The sequence below is a fragment of the Phyllosticta capitalensis genome, assembly GCF_038381095.1.
Source record: "Phyllosticta capitalensis strain CBS 128856 chromosome Unknown BKA78scaffold_10, whole genome shotgun sequence".
NCBI lineage: Eukaryota > Fungi > Ascomycota > Dothideomycetes > Botryosphaeriales > Phyllostictaceae > Phyllosticta > Phyllosticta capitalensis.
In genome coordinates this window covers 973,443-991,556 of record NW_027117448.1, presented here as the reverse complement: position 1 = coordinate 991,556, position 18,114 = coordinate 973,443, and the positions used below count along the sequence as shown (strand labels likewise).

Sequence of the window (18,114 nt, the reverse complement as noted above, 5' to 3'; positions counted from 1 at the left end):
ATATCAGGAAAACCATTCAGGAAAAAATGCACACAACATCCTGGCAAGAGAGTGACACGCAGCCCAAACCAGACGCTGCCGGAGAAGACCTTAGAGTGTGGATTGAGGTTGAAGCCTGGACTGAGATCCTACAACGTATGCAAAGAATCCATGGAAGCGATGGCGTAAAGGTGGCCTGGGAGATGATGCGAGAAGAGCAGGTTGACATTCCTACCGCGGGACCTCACGCGGACGCAATATGGGGACTGCTCATTGCTGAAGAAGGTCTTCTCGACAGCGTGGTCTCGTATGCTTTTGATTTGAAAGCCAGGACAGGTCAGGCATATGAGAAGCTGTATGAGGGCATTATTGCCTCATTCTTTGCGAGGCAGCAGAATGCACCGATTTACGAATGGCATGGCAGATTGATTCAAGACTTTCCTCCTGGCCCCGGTGGTCTCAAGATGATTGCATCTCACATCATTGCCAGTAAAGGGTCCTACTCTGCTTTTCGGTGGATTTACTATCGCAACAACCAGCGCGACGTGTATGACACAATCATACCCGCCCTGCAGAAACAAGGGAAGCTTAGCATGGCTCGCAACCTGCAAGTCTGGTTGTTATCTCGCGGCGACATTCCTAAAGGTTCCCGTCCTGTCGAAGAATTGGTCGACATGAGCAAAACTCCATCGCTTTCAAGGGGCCGCTATAGCAGAAAAAAGACCGCTCAAGATGCCTTGGACCCTTTCGATACGACCGCAGTCTACGTGCGCCAACTCGAGACCATTGGAATGAGGCCAAAGAAAGTGGACGACGAATTTTGCGCACGACTGTTTGCGACAAGGGCGTTGACCATCAATTTTGCCACCAACTGCATCTTGATGATGGATTGCGACGAGATTGGGCCATTGAGCATGAGGGAAATGGCCTTTCGCTCAAGCGACTGCAAAACAGTCGTTGAAAATATTGGCAAAATCGTCGACGCCGGCATGGCCATCAAAAACACCACGTATTGTCGGGCGATCATGAGATTCGCTTTGCAAAACAACCAGGACCTGCTTCAAAGCCTGCTCGAGACCGATCAACATCCGGATAACTTTGACGATGAAGTGCTACAACACAAGTTGCTCAAATCGTACATCCGAGCAAATGACAGGCCTGGAATCAGACGCACTTTGGCCATGCTTACCATTTCGAAACTAAATGCTGAGAGTGAGGGGTGGAATATCATGGTACGCACCGTTAGCGACGGCGAAACTGGTCCGTGGAATAATCGCATGGCGGCGCTCAGTCATCTTCTGGAGGAAGGGGAAATGAGGGGCTTCAAAATTTCAAGAAAGACTCTTGGTGTTCTCCAACAGCAGCTCAGGCCGAGAAAGCCCGCCCATGCGCCGCAAACTCTCCCAGAGCCTGGTGTCCATGATGACATTTGGTTTACCAACGTCTGTTGCCTGGCTCTGAAGACCGGGACCAAAGTCGAGCCTTTCCGATGGCGAGAACTCTTCCGCCGCTTTGGCATGACAGAGCGCTTCGACCATGTCTACCACCTGGCACTCTGGCTTGCAAACTTTTACATGACGACCCACAACCTTCCAGAGGACCTGCTACGAGACTTCAACCATCACTTCAATCCAGACCGATACTGCCTCGCCCTCACCAACTCCGCAAGCCGAGGCCCCGAACCGCGTCAACCGACTGACCTGCGCCCCTCGCAACCAGGACACCCTCTCCGCGAAATTTTCAACGGACACCAATTGCGCGCCTTTGTCGCGTGGTCCATCCGCCGCGACTTCATCTTGCCGCACAACCCCAACAGGAAGCGCAAACATTTCTGGGCGCGCGGGCTCGTCCTGCTGCGCATGTTGCGCCAGAACGACGTTTGCGTGTCGGTACACGACGTACGCAAAGAGCTCAACACGCAACTTGTTCGTCTATTCGGTCGTCACGACCCTCTCTTGCGACGGAACCTCGGCCAGTATCATCGCGCCAGGCGCAACAATCCATACACGTTGGCCGAAATGGTGCAGCAGGCTAATGAGGCATATGGAAGTTTCCCTGAAGGAGTTTCTGAAGAGCCACTGCTCGACTTGGATAAGACGAGGAAGCTTGTCCTGGCGGCATATAAGCCGCCGCTGTGGAGGCATCAGCGCTGGCCGAGGCGGAAGAAGGCGGTTGGACAGACCGCGCCACCGAACATGGACTTGTGGAGCCAGTTGAGGCTCTGATGATATTGATGATGCCGATGCGACGCGTGTTTGAAAACTGTATATATGCTCAGTGGGGCTTCGTGTTGTAACATTGTGGAGGAAACTTGGACAGCCTTCGGCCTCGATTTAGATTTTTACAAAAGCTGCAGAGCGCGGAGTTGGGAGCCAACATGACGAATGTAAAGACCTGATTCAGAAATCAAAAGCGCGTAGTTTGTGCGAGCATTCTGGGGTGATTATTCTCAGAGCACAGTGAGTGAAAGCATTCACCAAGTCAAGGCGTCTTGGTAGCTGAGGAGGGCCAGGAAGACAGGAGAAACATTCAAATTCCTAATTGCCAGCCAGACTTGGAAGATGGACATGAGGAGCGATAGAGTACTTGGGTCTTTCGCGGCCTTCTGTCATACACTCGAGGGGTCGGCAGGCCGCGATTAGCCGTCCGCTTGCGTGGCTCTGTTCAGGGGCTATGAAGCGCAACAGCAGCAAAGTGAGGCGATTCGAGATTTCCAGGCAGGACATCACGATGGTTCAGCCGTGGGACAGACCGATGGATCAACGGGTGCAAATATCAGAGCAAGCCCTACTGCGATGTTCGGCTTCAAGGAGAGCAAACGAGGCCCCTGTCATAATAACCGAGCCAGGACCGCCGAGCTCATCTCCAACGCATGCAGCACCATTGGAGACTGGGTCTGGCCACACGGCGAAGCCGTTGAAGGCTGCAAGGAGACGGGCAGAGGGAATGATGCATGCAAACACGTGACAAGTTTTCGTATGTGGAAAAAAACGACGGACTGCTACAGCTCGCATCTGCATCTCCACTTTCTCAAGACCGAGTCGATTATGACAGGACCGGCAGCAGGGATGGGGAGCACCCAGGGCAGGCAGCCTGGAGGCGGCTCATGCGCAGCGAGGAGGTGGTAGTTACGCGTTTTTTATTTGTCCTGCTCTAGGAGGGCCTGCACCTTTGCGACCTTGTCCTCGAACGACTGCTTCTTGTCTGTCCGGGTGCCAATCCTGATGTCGGACTGGATGCGCACAACCCCGTTTTGGTGAAGCATGGAGTGGCATTGGCCGATGAGGCGCATGACGTCGTCCCAAGAGCCCTCTGGAAGATGCAAGGTGAGATTCTGCCTGGTTGACGGACTTACATGGACCGCGTGACGACGGGGAGTGACGGCTCACCGACAGTTGTTCCGGCAGAGTGCATTGAAAACTTGAGGCCCGATTTCTGGAGCAGGCGCTGGACGGCGGCGACCTCGTTTGAGACGGAGGCCGTCGGAGTGCCCAGGGGAATGAGACAAAAGTCGGCCGTGCACGCAGGAGGCGTGGAGAGGGCGGAGGGGGGAGTGTCAGAGGCGGATTGGGACATGGTGGCTGGTGTTGAAGGGGGCGAAAAGGGGGACTCGAGCAGCGGCAGAAACATTACGACTCCATGATGATGAGTAAGCGGCCGGCAGTTGATCGTCGCAAGGCTACAATCCCTGTTCTGCGTGGGGCCGCTCGCTGGTCACACCTCGACACCTTCGAGTCGCACTGTCCGCAAAATACGTCTTCTTCTCCGCCTCTGTTGCGTTGCTGCCACATATAAACCATCTGCATCTTCAGTCCCGCTGTACACCTTTCTCGTCGTCGTGCCTTCCCGCTGCCGCCTTGCATTGCATTGCCTTACCGCGCCAACCCAACCGCTCCGGCTCCAACAATGTTCACTCTTTGGCTCCCGATCACTCCCCATCCACTACACCCACAGCATATCTTACACCAGCATCACCCCACTGCGCCTCCGTCCGCTGCTCGCCGAAGTATCCGACCATGGTGAACAGGGCCTACATCTCCCGCGCGCCGCTTTGTATGTCCTCATTTCTACCTGCATGTCTCGACCCTACAGAAGTCGACCTCAAGTTCCTGGCCGAGGTATGCTCCTCCTCAAGCTCTTTTCCAATCGCAAGCGCTAACCACTGGTTCCAGGGCAACGCCAACGTGATTTACAGAATCGCCCCCGTCCGCTCTCGCCAGACCAGTGTCTCCCAACCCGATACCTTTGAGCATCTGAGAAAGCTCGATGCCTACAAGATCCTCGAGCCCGATTGGCGCTACAGCTCTTGTCCAGCACGACAGCGCTCCTTCAACCGGGAAATGGCCAAGGAAAAGCATTCGCTTATCAAGCCCTACAAAGATGCCGGCCTCATAGGCGCAGCAACAGACTTTGTGACCAAGTGCACTCGGGCCGACTTGACGGGCGCGAGTAAGGACATGTTGCTACGTCTCAAGAAAAAGGTTCCCTTTTATCAGGACGACAAGACGACGTACGACTTTTACGTGAAGACCATTTCCGATTGGATCCCGCAGCGCCATCTTGTCCAGCAGGACTTCATCAGGATTGACAATGATATCATTGAGAATTGCAACAAGGAGCTGCGCACGCAAGAGAAGAGCGGCCAAAGGGAATCCAAGCGACACGGCACCTACCTTCATGCCACAGATGCGGCCATTATCATGAGGGACATGAACAGCTACGACGCGGAGAAAAGTGTCACGCTTGAGTTCAAGCCCAAGTGGCTGTGGCAGTCTCCGACTGCTCCGCAAGATGCCACCAGGTGTCGTACGTGCGCATTGCGTGCGCAACGCAAAAGCAAAGGCGAGAAAGAGTCCAAGACGCACGGAGTCCTGTGCCCCATGGTCATTGCTACAGGCATCCAAGATTTGATCCGGGAGGTGGTCACGCAATTGGTGGACAATCCTTCCAATTACGTAGGCACTGCTCTGCCATGCTGGTTGGCGGACGGACATGCCACAGATGGAACCAACGGTCAGACGCACGACGATGGTCCGAGGTCCCGGTCTGACCTCATAGAAAAGCTTTGTCGCCATTTTTCCGCGTCGCATTACGACGAAAAACACGGAGACGGTTATCATGTTCTCCGGGGGCTCAAGAATATGCAAAAAGACCTCGACAAGCACGGGATCCTGGATCGAGAACCAAACCCCGACTTTCTCCTGGCTATGACATTGCGCGACTGCTCCCTGTATGTCCAAGTACACTGGGATAGTCAGCGTGTCGAGTCGCGATTGGGTGACCTCGACCCAAAGGTCTCCAAGGGGGGCAAGCTGGAGCAATGGCGAGAGACGGAGCAAAGCTTGCTTGACGGGCGATGGTACTACGCAGCGGAGGGGGATGAGACGTGTCTACTCAGCAGGCAAGCTCGTCCAGTCGTCCCTGCGTCCTCCCGTCGTCCGTCATGTGCACCCACTTGAGCTTATCCACTCGTCTCACCCTGCACCAACCCCCCCTCGACAATGTGACTCGTCGCACCTGCTACCGGCAAATCCTGCCACGCGCTGCTGCTAACTTGGTCGTGGCAGGCCGTTATTCAAGGACCACCCCCAAGGGTTGGTGTTCGACTATCTGGATCAAATCCCCGTATTAGAGTCAGGGGAATTCGAGAACTTCTTGTACACGGCTGAAGGGCCTGGCCCCTTTGACACGGCTGAAAGCCCTGGGCCGGACGTCGATTACCGCTCGGACACAGCTGGAGTCCCTGAAAACGACGTAGAAGACTCTTCGGACACGCCGAAAGTCCCCGACGAGAACGTCGATGACTCCTCAGGTGCGACGCTTGAGAAGTCCGACAACGACGTGGACAAGTCCTCGGACACGGCTGAAGCCTCTGACAAGGACGTTGATGACTCGGACGCGACTGAAAGTCTCAAGAACTCCGACATGGACGTCGATGATTCTTCGGACGCGACTGAGAGTATCCAGAGATCCGACGAGGACGTGGATGGTTCTTCAGACAGGACTGAAAGTATCCAGAGGTCCGACATGGACGTCGATGATTCTTCGGACAGGACTGAAAGTATCCAGAGGTCCGAGAAGGACGTCGATGATTCTTCGGATGCGACTGAAAGTATCCAGAGATCCGACATCTTTGTTGGTAACTCTTCAAACGATACCAGTAATGGCGAAACTGCGTACAAGTTACCCAAAATCGACAGCCGCCCCCTTGCTTCCGCCATGAAGGACGCCATAATCGGCCCAGGGTTCCATTTGCCGCCGCCAGACTCTCCGCAATCTTCAGAGACACCCTCAGAGACATTCTCAGAGTTCGGGTTAGGTGTTGAGGTTAATCGCGAGCTTATGGAGACCCATCGCGAGCTTATGGAGTTCCGTCTCGAGGAGGGAGTTCAGGGAGTTCAATTTCAGAGAGCTCTCGTAATAAGAGGCCGCCCGAGAAGACGCCCCCCGAGAGACCAACCGTACGCCGACGTGTTCGCCGACGCCAGCGCACAACAACTGGAGGCGCAACAAAATTACATGGACGACCTGATATTAGAACAAATGACGCGAGCCCGTCGTACCGGTGACTTCCAACATCCCTGGTGAGGGTTGGATGTCTGCCGACTTGGGCGCGCGTGGCCTTCTTTCGCTTGGCGCTACTGGCGCTTTTTGTCCGTCTTTCTTTTGACGTTGGAGACGCTCCGAAGAGCAAGCGTGGGATGTCATTCGTATAGTAGCGCTGAGAAGCACTGTAGTAGTGTGTAATGCATCTTTCCTGCCGTGTCCCGATTTCGGGAGAGCGAAACTCAAGTCTTGCTGGTTCGGTCGCTTTGTGTCCACATCGTAGTGATAAGGTGTTTTGAGTCTTCCTTATGCATATACAGCTTTGCGTGGTGATTAGGATAGGTGCTCTGTGGCTTCTGCGCCACGTTCTTGATGCCGAGCCTTGGATTGAATTTCCTCTTACGGCCCACTCACTGCCACTCATTGGTCGGACAGCTAGGTGACGAAGAATACGGTCAGCAGGAATGGAGATTTTGGGGTCGTCTAGGCGCCTCGTGTCCAGATGATGTCGGATTTACAGCTAACTGCAAAGTTTGATAGAGGGACTACTGGGGAGCAGGGTTGCGCTCGCTGAATGCTGAGCTGGCGTTTGAATTTTTTGTCACAGTCTGCTGAGATGGAAGAAGCAAGCAGAATCACACAAACCGAGAGTCAGGGTATTTGAAGTAGGAGAAGAAGGAAGATGCAAAATGCTCTTTTATGGCTGGTCCGGCCACTATGGCCAGATGCTACAGCTGCTGTATGGCTTATATATCAAAGTCAATCCATCCTTTGCAATGATCGCTCGCTCAGTATTTTTCATTTGCGGTCGTGACCTCCGTCAATGCGCAATGCTTTTCAGCTTCCCTCCCTTGCATTTCTCAATCGCAGCAATGCGGTAGCAAGGCGTCTCAAATCGCCAAACTGTCCCCGTCCATGCAGATATCCCGTTTCGGCAGCTATTCCTTGCCCAACATGGCGGCTACGTCGTCGTCGATTCCCTCGAATTGGTCGCTGCCAGTCGCAAAGTCCCGCTCGCCATCGCCCAGGCGCCTCTTCTTAGGATTGCTGCCATACTCCACACCATACCCATTTGTAGCACCACCGATTCCGTCATTGTCGCGCTCGCGCGTCTGCGGCACGATGCCGTGGGCAAAGTCTTGGACGTTGGTGGTAGTAGCGACGTCGGCGGCAGAGTTGTTGAAGGAGGACGGCGACCCGACGGGGGTGATGGACTCCACAGGCGGAGGTGTGAGGCCCTCGACTTCCGGGCGCTCGGGCTCTGGATAGGCGGCAGACGCTTGGAAATGACCGGCCAGACCGTCAAACGCTGCGGGTTGCTGGTCCGGTTGTGGTTGTTCGGTGAGACCGCGCATGATGTTGTCTTCGACCTCGCGCTTCTTGTTCTCGATATTCTGGCGACGCGCGCGAAGCTCCTCGTGCTTCTCTTCGTCTGTCGTCAGGGCCGCCTTGTTCGTGGTGAGCATCTTTTCGAGCTCTCCTATCAGTTCGCGGCGCGCCTTGAGTGTCTCAGCCACGGCGCCTTCGGCGGTCGCGAGGTTCTTGAGGACTTGGGAGAGGCGTGCGGCGTGAACCGGAGGAGTTGGGGTCGGGGTCGCCGGGTCGGTGATTTTGGTATATTCATCGTCGGCAGTCGTAACAGCGGGCTTGCGCGTCGTCTCGGCCTTGGTGAGAGCATTCTGCAGAGGCACGAGCTGCTGGAGCTCCTTGGGCGTCGAAGAGCCACCGAACAGGGAGCCTCCCAAACCAGCCTTCTTGCCCGGTCCGCGACTCTTGTCCAAATCTGTGCGCATTAGCTTTGCGCTGGGGTCGCGGATATCCATAGCTTACCATCAAGGCTCTTCTCCACCTGATCCTGAACCGCTGTGTCGAAGATTTGACGCTGACGCCAAACTTCAATCACACGTCGGATCCTTTGTTGTATATCATAGGGCGCACCTTTATATGCCGCTGCCGTGCCTTCGGCCATGATCTGGAGAACATCAGAGATTGTAGTTTTTGAAACGGAAATGAACGACTGACTGGCGAGAATGCTTGAACGAATTCGTTCCTCCGACGGGCTTTGGATTGTTGCACGACCTCTGGAACATGTCAGTAATAGAATCGATCGTGGAGACGCAGGAGAATGTGTACCATTGGCAAGATATATCAGACTCAGTCTCTTGTTCGGAGGAGAGTCCTTGACGCGGTTCATCCACAGGTTGACAGTGCGCTCGGCGTGACGCCTGTCGGGCAGAGGTCAGTTTGATCCACCAGAGGATTGCAATCAATCGCACCTATGGAACATGATCCATTGAGCAACCGTGACAATGCCTTCTTGCGTCTCGTTGAGAGCCGACAGCTTCGCCTGGACGGCATCGTCCGTATAAGCCATGATGACGGGCGATGATCAACAGATGCTTGCAGGATGCAGACAACAACCGCTTCACACAACGCAAGTGGATATGGGGTTCACGGCAGGGTGGATGCGATGGAAACCACTGAGAACAGCAGGGGCGCGACTGTTGGTGAAGCAGCGCAAGAGAGATGCGGAGGAGAAATGTCGTCGAGCTCTACCAAGCTTCCACTCATTCCGCCTCTAGCGCGGGTGCGGGCCGAAAGGCGCCAACGTCGGTTGCTGACTACACGCCCTCCTGTGCGCCGTACCGTAGCTCCAACTTCCAAGTCCGCAAAACACCAAGTTGTCCACCTCCGAAAGCTACTCTATCTCGCACTCCAACCCAATCCGTTTGCTCCTCATCTCTCCCGCCTCCGCACCATCGCCTTCCACCACCATGGCCGACAGATTCCCGTCGCTGGACGAGATCGACGCTGGTAAATACACCTTGCTCTCTCCCTGACGCCTGCCCTTCTACCAGCTTGCATCCTCTGACGCAATGAACCCCCAGGCCAGACTGAGACTCGTGGAGAGGCCAACTTCGACCTTGTCGGCGACTCTGCAGACACTTCCGACTTCCTCAGCCGCGAGCGTGCTCTCCTTGGTGAGGATGCCAACCAATTCACAACACCTGGCGACAATGCGGCCACCGTCGAAGACGACCTCGGCGATGACCTGCTTGCTGCCGGCGGCAACTTCTCGGGCGCTGACGGTGCCGACGAAATGTCTGGCTTTGAGAGCGCTTTCCCTGCCATAGACTCCCAGAACGAGGTCAGCTTCCAGCTCCAGCTTCATGGCCAAGCCTCTGCGCCCAAAACTCATGCTAACCAACCAATAGCAAATGGCACCTGGCGGCACCATCACCGGCAGCACCGCTCCTTTCCTCCCCGGCGCCCCGCAGACCTCCTACGCTCCTCCCCCGACTGATGAGCCCGAGCCCGAGGTGATTCGCGAATGGCGCGAGCGCCGCGACCTTGCCATCCAACACCGCGATCAGATTTCCGACGAGAAGAAGCAGGCGACCATCAAGGCCGCGCAAGAGGCCATTGACGACTTTTACGAAAACTACAACAACAAGAAGGAGAAGAGCATTGCCCAGACGCGCAGGGAGGCGGAAGAGTTCCTGTCCAGCCGTGACGACACCACTGCAGGCGGCACCAGCTGGGAGCGCATCGCAAAGCTTGTTGACCTGAGCGGCAAGGGTGCGCGGGGTGGAGGAAGCGGTAGCGAGAAGGCAAGGTTCCGCGAAATGCTTCTCAGTCTGAGGAAGGATGAGAATGCTCCTGGTGCCAAGGGTTTCTAAGCGTATTCTCTACGGGGGCTGGAGTTGCGGGATTCTTCCTTCATGCTCGCAGTTTTGGCGCGAGTAAATGACTCAAGATACCCCGAGCCAAGAACGTGCATACCACCTTCGACTTTCCTGCGTTTTTGTAACATACATGATAATTTGATGACTGGGTACTAGGGGCGGGAAAAAAGTTCTCGTAGCCAGCTGCTGCTCAAGACAAGTCCTTTCCGGTAAAAGCGACGCGGGAAGTAGTGCTTCCTGCATAGATGGGAATGGAATTCGAGATCCACCGGCAAGTTTTGTTTCAGATGTCGTCAAACGCCTTTTCGCCCATTGCTCCTCCCTTCAATTTCCTCAAAGTCGTCAATAGCGAAAGTGAGTTTTATGCCAAACTTCATACTGTTACCCTATTCGCGCTTTGTTGCGACAGATTGGGTAGTCCTGACATGTTTAAGGCATATCAAACTTAGTCAGTGCCTGCCTATAATACTTGAAGGCTGACTATAGTATGTAAGAGCCTCAACACCTTTTTAGATATCGCGACGATATTGCCCATTACAATCACCAACTACGAAATACGCCAACTCAGTCTTGCGTTCCTACAACGCTGATATGAATCCTGTAACTCTCCTCGTTATCCTGATCCCGTCAACTGCGCGAAGTATCGTATACGCCGTTTTTCTTCGACCGAGCCGATAATTCTGAAGATTGAGCTACCGGCATCCCTCGAAGTCACTCCCGCTAAGCACTCTTGCCTGAAAATTATCCCTTCACACGGCTACACTCGGAACTTTGGCAGCGCTTTGGGAGTGCCAAGTCCCTGCGAACAAATTCAAAATGCTGAAGCTAGCGATCTGCGCCCTCGAGTCCAGGCGGATTCCGCTGAGCGTCGCTGCTTGTCATTCAGGCTTACAGTCCTTTCGATTGAAAGAAGGCTGAGAGCTTCTGAAATGCGATGCTACAATCGCTTCAGGCCTCTTCGATCACGCAGCTAGTGACGCTCCGCATCTTTCAGAACAGGGTCTGTCTCGTACTCCTAAGAATTGCAAGACCGCTGAGTCTTGGAATACTCAAATGCCTTCGGACAGGACGCCTTTTGAGTTCTCTACCCATATTCAAACGCGTCTGGAGGTGCTCCGCATCTGCCGCAGCCTTCTTTTCTCAGAATCCTTCTACCTGCACCAACCTGAATCGAGCTGCTGCCGCTGGTATACCAATTTTCTCCCTCTCGACTTAATTCCTTTGACAAATCTGCCGCTAGAGGACGTTCGCTCCCAGCCGAAGCCGACGCTGCTTCCACGGACCCGAGCCTACGTTCCTGAGAGATCGTGTTCCAGAAATGCGTAGCGCTGGCGGGACCCGCAGCGCCGCGGAGGCGGAAGGCAAGGCCGATGGAGCAAACACTGCGCGACGGCGCTTGGGATTCGTGGCTCTAATCAGCCAGTATCCAGTTGGACACCAATACTTACGCCGAATCGAATGACGACGCAGACCGTGATCGTTTCTCGCCCTGTAGAAACCTAGATGATAACCGTTCAACCAAACGTCGCTTTCGCATCAGCTTGGCAACAGGAGAGGGGATCCATCGCGATACTTGTTTCTTGTAGTGACGTTGGCACTGACGCCAGCTGGGAAAACTTCAGCTCCTTCAGCGTGAAGGAGTTTCGCATCAACTTGATGCCCGGTATTCGGATCGGTTGCTGGACTCTTTTTTGTGGACTTGTCTTGGAAGAGGTCCCATCCGAGCAACGTCTGGTCACTTCGGTGACCCTCCACATGCAGATAGAAGAGCTCTTCCGGTCTCACTGTCCACAATCAACGGTGGCCCGCTGGTATTGTGTGCTGCTTGTACTGGAATTTCCAATCCGCTAGGGACGAACGGTCGCGATTGATTCGGGATGCGGTGGAACGGCAGAGATGCAAGCGACATTGATGGCGGCAGCGTCTGGGAAGCCCGCGCCCTGAGCAAGCCAGCTGGTTCTGCTGAGAACTTAGATACGACGATGACTGCGCCCGATTCGGGTGATGCCTTTGGGAGAAGTTTCTAGACGGGACACTCTGGGCTGTTTTTCGTTCCTTCTCAATTCCCACGGTGCTACCAACGCCTCCATCTTTCAGGGCAGACTGTTTGGTCTCTTTGAAGCGCAACGACCGCAGACGGATTCGGCAGAGGAGCTTCATTGGTTTCATTCGATCGGAAGCAACCGTCGAAGAATTGGGTGTGGATCCAAGCAGGTCGAAACTGCTGTGGCGGTGGTCGTGTTCCTCTCGCGCGCAATGTTGTCGCCCTACTCCCATTGTTGACAAAGCCCGAAACCCGACGCGAGGGTACTGGAGACTCCATCAAGAGCAGTGCTGTGTCCCTACCTGTCAAGATTTCACTCCGTTGTCCAGAATTCAGCAGTCGACGGCTCACTGAGACCGATGTTGCGGCGGAGTCGTTTCCGAGTCGTTTATCTGGTGCTGTCACTGGGCAACGGCTCTTCCGTCAGACACCCAATCCGTCTTTCTGCAGTCGACGTGACGACCATTGTCCTCCAGTCGGTTAATGTGCTGGTCTGATGAGTCGCTCGACACTCAGTCTAAAGCGGGTCACAGCAACTGTCCGTCAGTGATGTAGATGCAGACAAGGCGCAATGGAGATGACCAACTCGCCTTTCTCCGACAAAAACGGCTCTCGAGGACGACCTGTAGATTCGTTGGCAACAGCTCTTCAAGAGAAGGCGCGTCCTCTTTCGCCAGATGGAGACGTGTTCCAGATGACAACGAGCTAGTCGCGGTGCTCAATGTCTGCTTTTGGAGTGAGCTGGACTTCAATAGAACGACTTTTGAAGCCATCCTGCAGCGAGGTACCGTCATGATTTCAAGTCCTACCAGTGCGCGCACCCGCTGTTCCGGTCGCGCCCTGATTCAAGGCGAGCCTAGCAGTTTTGGACAAGTTCCAGCGAATCAGGCCGTCCATCCAGCTTCAGGTACCTTTTCTGGATAATTCCAAAGACGAGGCTGTCGACGAGCGTCTTGTAATTTCGTCTCTCGTGTCCCCAGGGCGAGGCCGAGACCAGCTGACAGTTTGGTCAAATTTGCAACAGAAGAGTGTAAGAGTGATGTTTGCAACTCCTCTGAGGTTCGTCGGCCGTATGTGGCTGATGAGTAAAGTCAGGGGATAAGGTTATGGCGTTGAATATCATGGTTTTCCGAGCCCCGACGCCCGTACCCAGAACGCTGCTGAGATGTCCCCCTGACTGGCGCCTTAGACTCGAGCAACCGGCGGGCATATCAAAGGCACCGTCGTTCCAGCGGGGTCCTCCTGTCATTAATACCAAGTCCAACTAAATAAAAGCAAAAGGTGGAAACACTTAGCACCACCAACTACCCAATGGCTCGGAAACGACACGCGGAGAATTTTAGAAAAGGGAGAAAATGGGAACAATCAACACGGTGCAGTTTGCAACTTGGCTACCCCACAAACGTAGTCCGCCCTTTGTTTACACGACGACGCCGAACATTATTCTGTCTGAGTAATGTCCAGAACGGGAAGGACAAGGAACCCCTAACGCAGCACCAAACCACGACAGCACGACGACGAGCGAAGCATTGAGCCCGGGGATGCGCAACTCGACCGGCGGCTACGGACGAGCATTTAAGAATGGAAGTTCAGACGTAGCAAGACGAAGAGCTAAACGAAAGGGGTAAGATGGCATCGACATTGGCGTTCGGCCGCTTGATTCAGGCCGCCCTGGCCCTGGGTCCACGGTTGAGGCGGGATGCCCAGGTGTTTCGAAAAAGAACTTGTCAGAAGCATCCGCTGCCGAAACGGATAGCATAGAAAAGCATGTTGCTGACCGTTTAGGCTTGGTACCAAAAATGTTGGTCAAACTATCGGGTCGCTGACGCTCTGATTTGTCAATGGCCTCCTACTGCTTTTGGACCTTGTCGCCAACCTTTGCGCAATCCCTGCCTTGACACGTGGGGCTGCTGTGCTTTTATTCATGGCATGCCTGCGAGGAGTTGTCGGGAGTTCTGACACTTGGCCGGTAGTTTGAAAGCCGTTTAGGCAGGGAAGGAAGAGTATATACGACCCGCCAGTCTCTAACTGAACAACATGCTAAAGACCAGGTCCCGCTTCAATACGAACTCCAGTGTCGTAAACATCCAAGGTTGAAAAAGCACTACCCAAACGCCCACGAGTGCTGGAAAATGTTACGCGCCTTACAGCACGGCCTTGCCCAAGTTGGTCTCGAAGTTGGCGTCCTTGAACGGGACGTTGGCCGAACCGAAATCGGTATCCGTCAGAGCCGTTTGCGCCGCAGTTGGAAGACTCTCCCAAGCGATCAATGGCTGCTCGCCGCCGACGGTTGAGGTGAATCCCAGGGAGTGATCGACGGGCCAGATGCTTTCGTACTTGATCAACGGACGGGTACCACTGAGGTTGGGGCTCGTGGTGGTGCTGAAGTCGCCATGGGCTGACGCAGCAACTCCGAGGATGGTCGGGTTGGACGAGGTCTCGTCATCAATCCAGACGACAATCGCTTCCCAGTCGTGGCGGTGGCCAATTCCAGTTGACGGCTCGTCCTGATATAGGTTAGTTGTCGAGGACTCCTTGTGGGTTAAGGATTACGAACCTTTGGCCAGTACCACGAATACTTTTGACGTCAGTCTTGCTCACTTCTTTTCAGCAGTATTTGACACTCACCATTATCGCATACGCGTCGTTGTAGCTCTCGGACCGCACATAGACTTGTCCAGTAGAGCTATCACAGTCACCCGAGGAGTCTCCAGAGGGCGCAAGGCCACCGCTTCAGGCCTGGTCAGCAAAAGATCTAGACAAGCCCATGAAGTGAGACACCCCACAGCGGGTTTTGCTACTCACCTGGTGTTTCCATCCGCATCCACGGCAGGGAACGGAACGCATCCATTCACAACCTTCAGCAACGGTTTATACTTGAGGTAAAGCTGACCAATGGAAGTGTCGGGGACCGTCTCGCTGAACCCAACAACCGCGTCATGGGCAATGACAGCACGGCGCTCAAGAGGCGCACCCGCAACGGCACCCGCCGCGACCAGGAAAGACAGACCAACGGACAACAAAGACATTGCGACGACGATAAGAGAATGAGGGAGCGCTTGGAGTCTCCATTACTCTCTTCAAGCGGCGCCGCTATTTAAGGCAGATCTAGACATCGCTTCCATCGCACGGGCAGAAGAGCCACATGGTGTTCTCGGATGGCTGCATTCCCGTATTCGCCCTCTACTCAGGTCTCCCTTCAAAAGAGATGATGCGCCGGAAAATCGGGGTTCGTGATACGCTGTGGTTTTAAGGGGACCGGGCATGTTGCGACAGCGTGGGATGCGCAAGGTACACGATTGGCCGAAGCTCGCCTTTCGTGGTCGGTGCGTATTTCCTGAAGAGGCAAGTGATTAGAGTAACTGCCAGATCTACAGAGCACGCGCATTTTGGCGCTCTGGTACGACGTTCGAGAAGAACTCTTTGTACAGGTCCAGGACGTGGCTGTGGACCAAAAGATCTGTGAATTGCAAGAATGCGAGCCTCGGTGACTCCTTGCGCATACGTTTGACAACGAAAGAAAGAGATGTGGTGCAAACAAGCATACAAATAGTGAAGGGGATCAAAAGGCAATCTCGGGGCGATATCGGTCAGGCCCTACGGATACGGAAATGCCCCTGCCGACAACGCCCTGGCACTTGCAGACCTCGCGATGCGGGGTTCAGCACGCTCTCAAATGGTGCGCCTTGAGTGGACGGATGAAGTTGTAGAAAAGTCGCCGGCTTCCGGCTCGAGTCGTCCAGTTCTCACCATCTCTCAAAAGTACATCCCAAGGACTCCTTGGCACCACAACTTGACAATTGATCTCGAAGCGAGGAGGCTTGTGCCTAACCGAGATACCGACCGTCGTCAAGACATGAAAGGGAGTCTTCATACACACGCTGCAAAAGAGATGGCCACGAGTCTACACTCCATGATGGACGTCTGCGGAGCATTCGGGTGCCGGACGTCGAAAGAATTCGAGTGAATTGATGGTTTGTCTGGTTCAAAAGACACGCACACCCCTAGCTAATGCTCGCTCCTTCCCAACTGTGAACATCTTCACCGAGTTCCTCGACGCAGGTACTCTCCATTCCCTTCCGATAAGATACCGGAACGTCATGCCCACGCAACGGTAAAGACACACAAAGATGCTCTCTACTTGCAGGTCTCCTTGATCATGGGTCTCTTTGCAAAAATCTCTCACAGGTCTCTCCAAGTCCTTCGCGGCAAAACAACAAGCTCCTCTTCTCTCCCAATCAGGGTGAATGTTCTGCGCCTGATCCCAAACCTTGTGCAACCCCAGGAGATGGTCCACCCGGTCGCGATAGAAAATATTACGACGTAGAGGACTCCATGAAAGAAAAGACGGGTCATCAAAACAAGGAGAGGGAGTTCCGTGACGGCGATGTCTGAGACTCTTATGATGGCTGGGCATGCTGAAAATCCAGAATCGGAGAGGTCCCAGCACGACCTCCATGAACTTGAAGTATGTCGAAACAAGAGGTGGTAATACCAAATTTTCCCTCGTTCGTTTCTGGGTCGTCACGTAACATCCTGCCTCGAGATCCAGTAGCCCCCCTTGATCGTTCGAAAGGTTCTCGTAGATGCGCGGCAGATTTCCATCCATTCTTCTTAGATATGCCGCTTCGCTCCTCTCGTAGCGAGGACAGTAGCAGTGCTGTCCATGATCCAGAATGTGCGATTTGGAAAAGCGACGCTCGAGAAAAGTGTCCAGTAGATCTTCCAAAAAAATCATGAAGTTCGAATTTGTGGTGAATTGATTTTCTTTCTTCAAGCGGTAAGTTGTTGGACTTATGGTAGTCGAGTGGCGTCTCTTTCTGGCTTTGTGTTCGATGGTTGCAGATATGCGAGCCATGTCAGAAATCAACATGGTTGAATATCTGAGGGCCAGACAGTCTGCTGTTTGGGGACAACTGTTGAGGGCGGCCATGCTGGTGTGTTGGATTATCGGCAGCGCAAGCAAGTCCGAATCCCGAGTATTTATACAGCAGGAGCGTGGCGCAGCAGAGCTTTTGTCGCCCTTCTCAACACCGTAATTCTTCTGGTACGCCTTCCTCAGATCATCCCTTTTTGTCGGCGCCGAAGCGGAGCACAGAGACTGCTGCTGCGAGGCTTGATCACAAAAGCCGATTCCCATGGAGCGCGGACAAACTCGTCGACAAATCTATGTGATGATACTTGATTGGTAGGAAATGTAGACGTCGCATTCTAAGGAAAAGCAAGGAAAGAAAGCCGGGCTTCAATCACGTCTTCTCGTGAGGATGATAGGGAAGTACGTGTGGGCGTTTCATCGCTAAAGGCGTTGTAAGTGCCGACGAAGCTCTACACCACCTTGGATTTCACACTTCTCTTACGACCCACTGTGAGGCGACATGATTCAGTCATGTTCAGTAGTCATGCCGCAAACTATGGCTCAGCATGCCTTTTGGTATACCCTCCTTAACAATTGGAGATTGGTAGGGTCTTCGCAAAAGAGCGCAATCTTGGGGTGCCAGATTCTCAAAGTGTATTTTTGAAATCCAAAGAATTCAAGGCTTTCGCGTGAAGAGACATAGGGAATGGTCGGACTCATGGAAACTTTGTTGGATGAAATGCAGAGAAGCGGCCATTGTTGTGCGCTTAGTCTCTGAGCGCTGAGTGGTTCGCAAATCATCCCTTTTGAGGTTCTACCGGCCCTCGGACGTTGGCGCAGACATTTGTGCCGTCTCCAGAGATCTATCTATCTGCCGAGTCTCATCTTTTGTGCCACTAAGGCAAAACCCCTCATCGTCCCGTCCAACGTTCCTGACGGCTGCAATGAGAAAAAGAAGACATTGAGAGAAGTATAGGACCAGAAACTCAGAGCATCAGAAATCC

At 53.9% G+C, this 18,114-nt stretch overlaps 10 protein-coding genes across 10 annotated transcripts; 4 read left to right on the top strand and 6 right to left on the bottom strand.

Moving 5' to 3' along the window:
- Nucleotides 1-26: 26 nt before the first annotated feature.
- On the top strand, nt 27-2,204 carry BKA78DRAFT_356056 (uncharacterized protein; the record flags this gene model as incomplete). Its single annotated transcript, XM_066892009.1, has 1 exon — nt 27-2,204. The coding sequence occupies one exon, from the start codon at nt 27-29 to the stop codon at nt 2,202-2,204; it is 2,178 nt and encodes a 725-aa protein (XP_066740526.1).
- A 643-nt stretch (nt 2,205-2,847) lies between these two features.
- On the bottom strand, nt 2,848-3,656 carry BKA78DRAFT_323544 (cell wall biogenesis protein-like protein Ecm15). Its single transcript, XM_066889217.1, has 2 exons — nt 3,369-3,656; nt 2,848-3,291 (listed from the first exon to the last, which is right to left on the bottom strand). Exons 1-2 carry the CDS (start codon nt 3,607-3,609, stop codon nt 3,119-3,121), a joined length of 414 nt encoding a protein of 137 aa, XP_066740525.1. The 5' UTR covers nt 3,610-3,656; the 3' UTR covers nt 2,848-3,118.
- A 153-nt stretch (nt 3,657-3,809) lies between these two features.
- BKA78DRAFT_31326 (inositol-pentakisphosphate 2-kinase) lies at nt 3,810-5,671 on the top strand. The gene is made up of 2 exons (XM_066888360.1): nt 3,810-4,097; nt 4,152-5,671. The coding sequence occupies exons 1-2, from the start codon at nt 3,996-3,998 to the stop codon at nt 5,436-5,438; spliced, it is 1,389 nt and encodes a 462-aa protein (XP_066740524.1). The 5' UTR covers nt 3,810-3,995; the 3' UTR covers nt 5,439-5,671.
- Nucleotides 5,672-5,957: 286 nt separating this feature from the next.
- Nucleotides 5,958-7,181, bottom strand: BKA78DRAFT_323540 (uncharacterized protein). The gene has a single exon (XM_066889216.1). The coding sequence runs from the start codon at nt 6,947-6,949 to the stop codon at nt 6,341-6,343; it is 609 nt and encodes a 202-aa protein (XP_066740523.1). The 5' UTR covers nt 6,950-7,181; the 3' UTR covers nt 5,958-6,340.
- A 35-nt stretch (nt 7,182-7,216) lies between these two features.
- On the bottom strand, nt 7,217-9,058 carry BKA78DRAFT_323539 (RNA polymerase II-binding domain-containing protein). The gene is made up of 5 exons (XM_066889215.1): nt 8,802-9,058; nt 8,659-8,750; nt 8,548-8,606; nt 8,356-8,497; nt 7,217-8,308 (listed from the first exon to the last, which is right to left on the bottom strand). Exons 1-5 carry the CDS (start codon nt 8,897-8,899, stop codon nt 7,464-7,466), a joined length of 1,236 nt encoding a protein of 411 aa, XP_066740522.1. The 5' UTR covers nt 8,900-9,058; the 3' UTR covers nt 7,217-7,463.
- Nucleotides 9,059-9,096: 38 nt separating this feature from the next.
- Nucleotides 9,097-10,638, top strand: BKA78DRAFT_323537 (clathrin light chain). The gene is made up of 3 exons (XM_066889214.1): nt 9,097-9,339; nt 9,414-9,673; nt 9,741-10,638. The coding sequence occupies exons 1-3, from the start codon at nt 9,300-9,302 to the stop codon at nt 10,203-10,205; spliced, it is 765 nt and encodes a 254-aa protein (XP_066740521.1). The 5' UTR covers nt 9,097-9,299; the 3' UTR covers nt 10,206-10,638.
- On the top strand, nt 10,483-11,108 carry BKA78DRAFT_323535 (uncharacterized protein; the record flags this gene model as incomplete). The annotated part of the gene is made up of 2 exons (XM_066889213.1): nt 10,483-10,565; nt 10,706-11,108. Coding segments are annotated over exons 1-2 (163 nt in total), but the record flags the coding sequence as incomplete, so codon positions are not given.
- A 731-nt stretch (nt 11,109-11,839) lies between these two features.
- On the bottom strand, nt 11,840-12,635 carry BKA78DRAFT_31284 (uncharacterized protein). The gene has a single exon (XM_066888334.1). The coding sequence runs from the start codon at nt 12,486-12,488 to the stop codon at nt 12,006-12,008; it is 483 nt and encodes a 160-aa protein (XP_066740519.1). The 5' UTR covers nt 12,489-12,635; the 3' UTR covers nt 11,840-12,005.
- Nucleotides 12,636-14,206: 1,571 nt separating this feature from the next.
- Nucleotides 14,207-15,369, bottom strand: BKA78DRAFT_31264 (necrosis inducing protein). The gene is made up of 4 exons (XM_066888321.1): nt 15,061-15,369; nt 14,884-14,986; nt 14,813-14,833; nt 14,207-14,762 (listed from the first exon to the last, which is right to left on the bottom strand). Exons 1-4 carry the CDS (start codon nt 15,282-15,284, stop codon nt 14,400-14,402), a joined length of 711 nt encoding a protein of 236 aa, XP_066740518.1. The 5' UTR covers nt 15,285-15,369; the 3' UTR covers nt 14,207-14,399.
- An 871-nt stretch (nt 15,370-16,240) lies between these two features.
- Nucleotides 16,241-17,188, bottom strand: BKA78DRAFT_298901 (uncharacterized protein; the record flags this gene model as incomplete). Its single annotated transcript, XM_066886982.1, has 1 exon — nt 16,241-17,188. The coding sequence occupies one exon, from the start codon at nt 17,186-17,188 to the stop codon at nt 16,241-16,243; it is 948 nt and encodes a 315-aa protein (XP_066740517.1).
- Between the last annotated feature and the right edge of the window lie 926 nt (nt 17,189-18,114).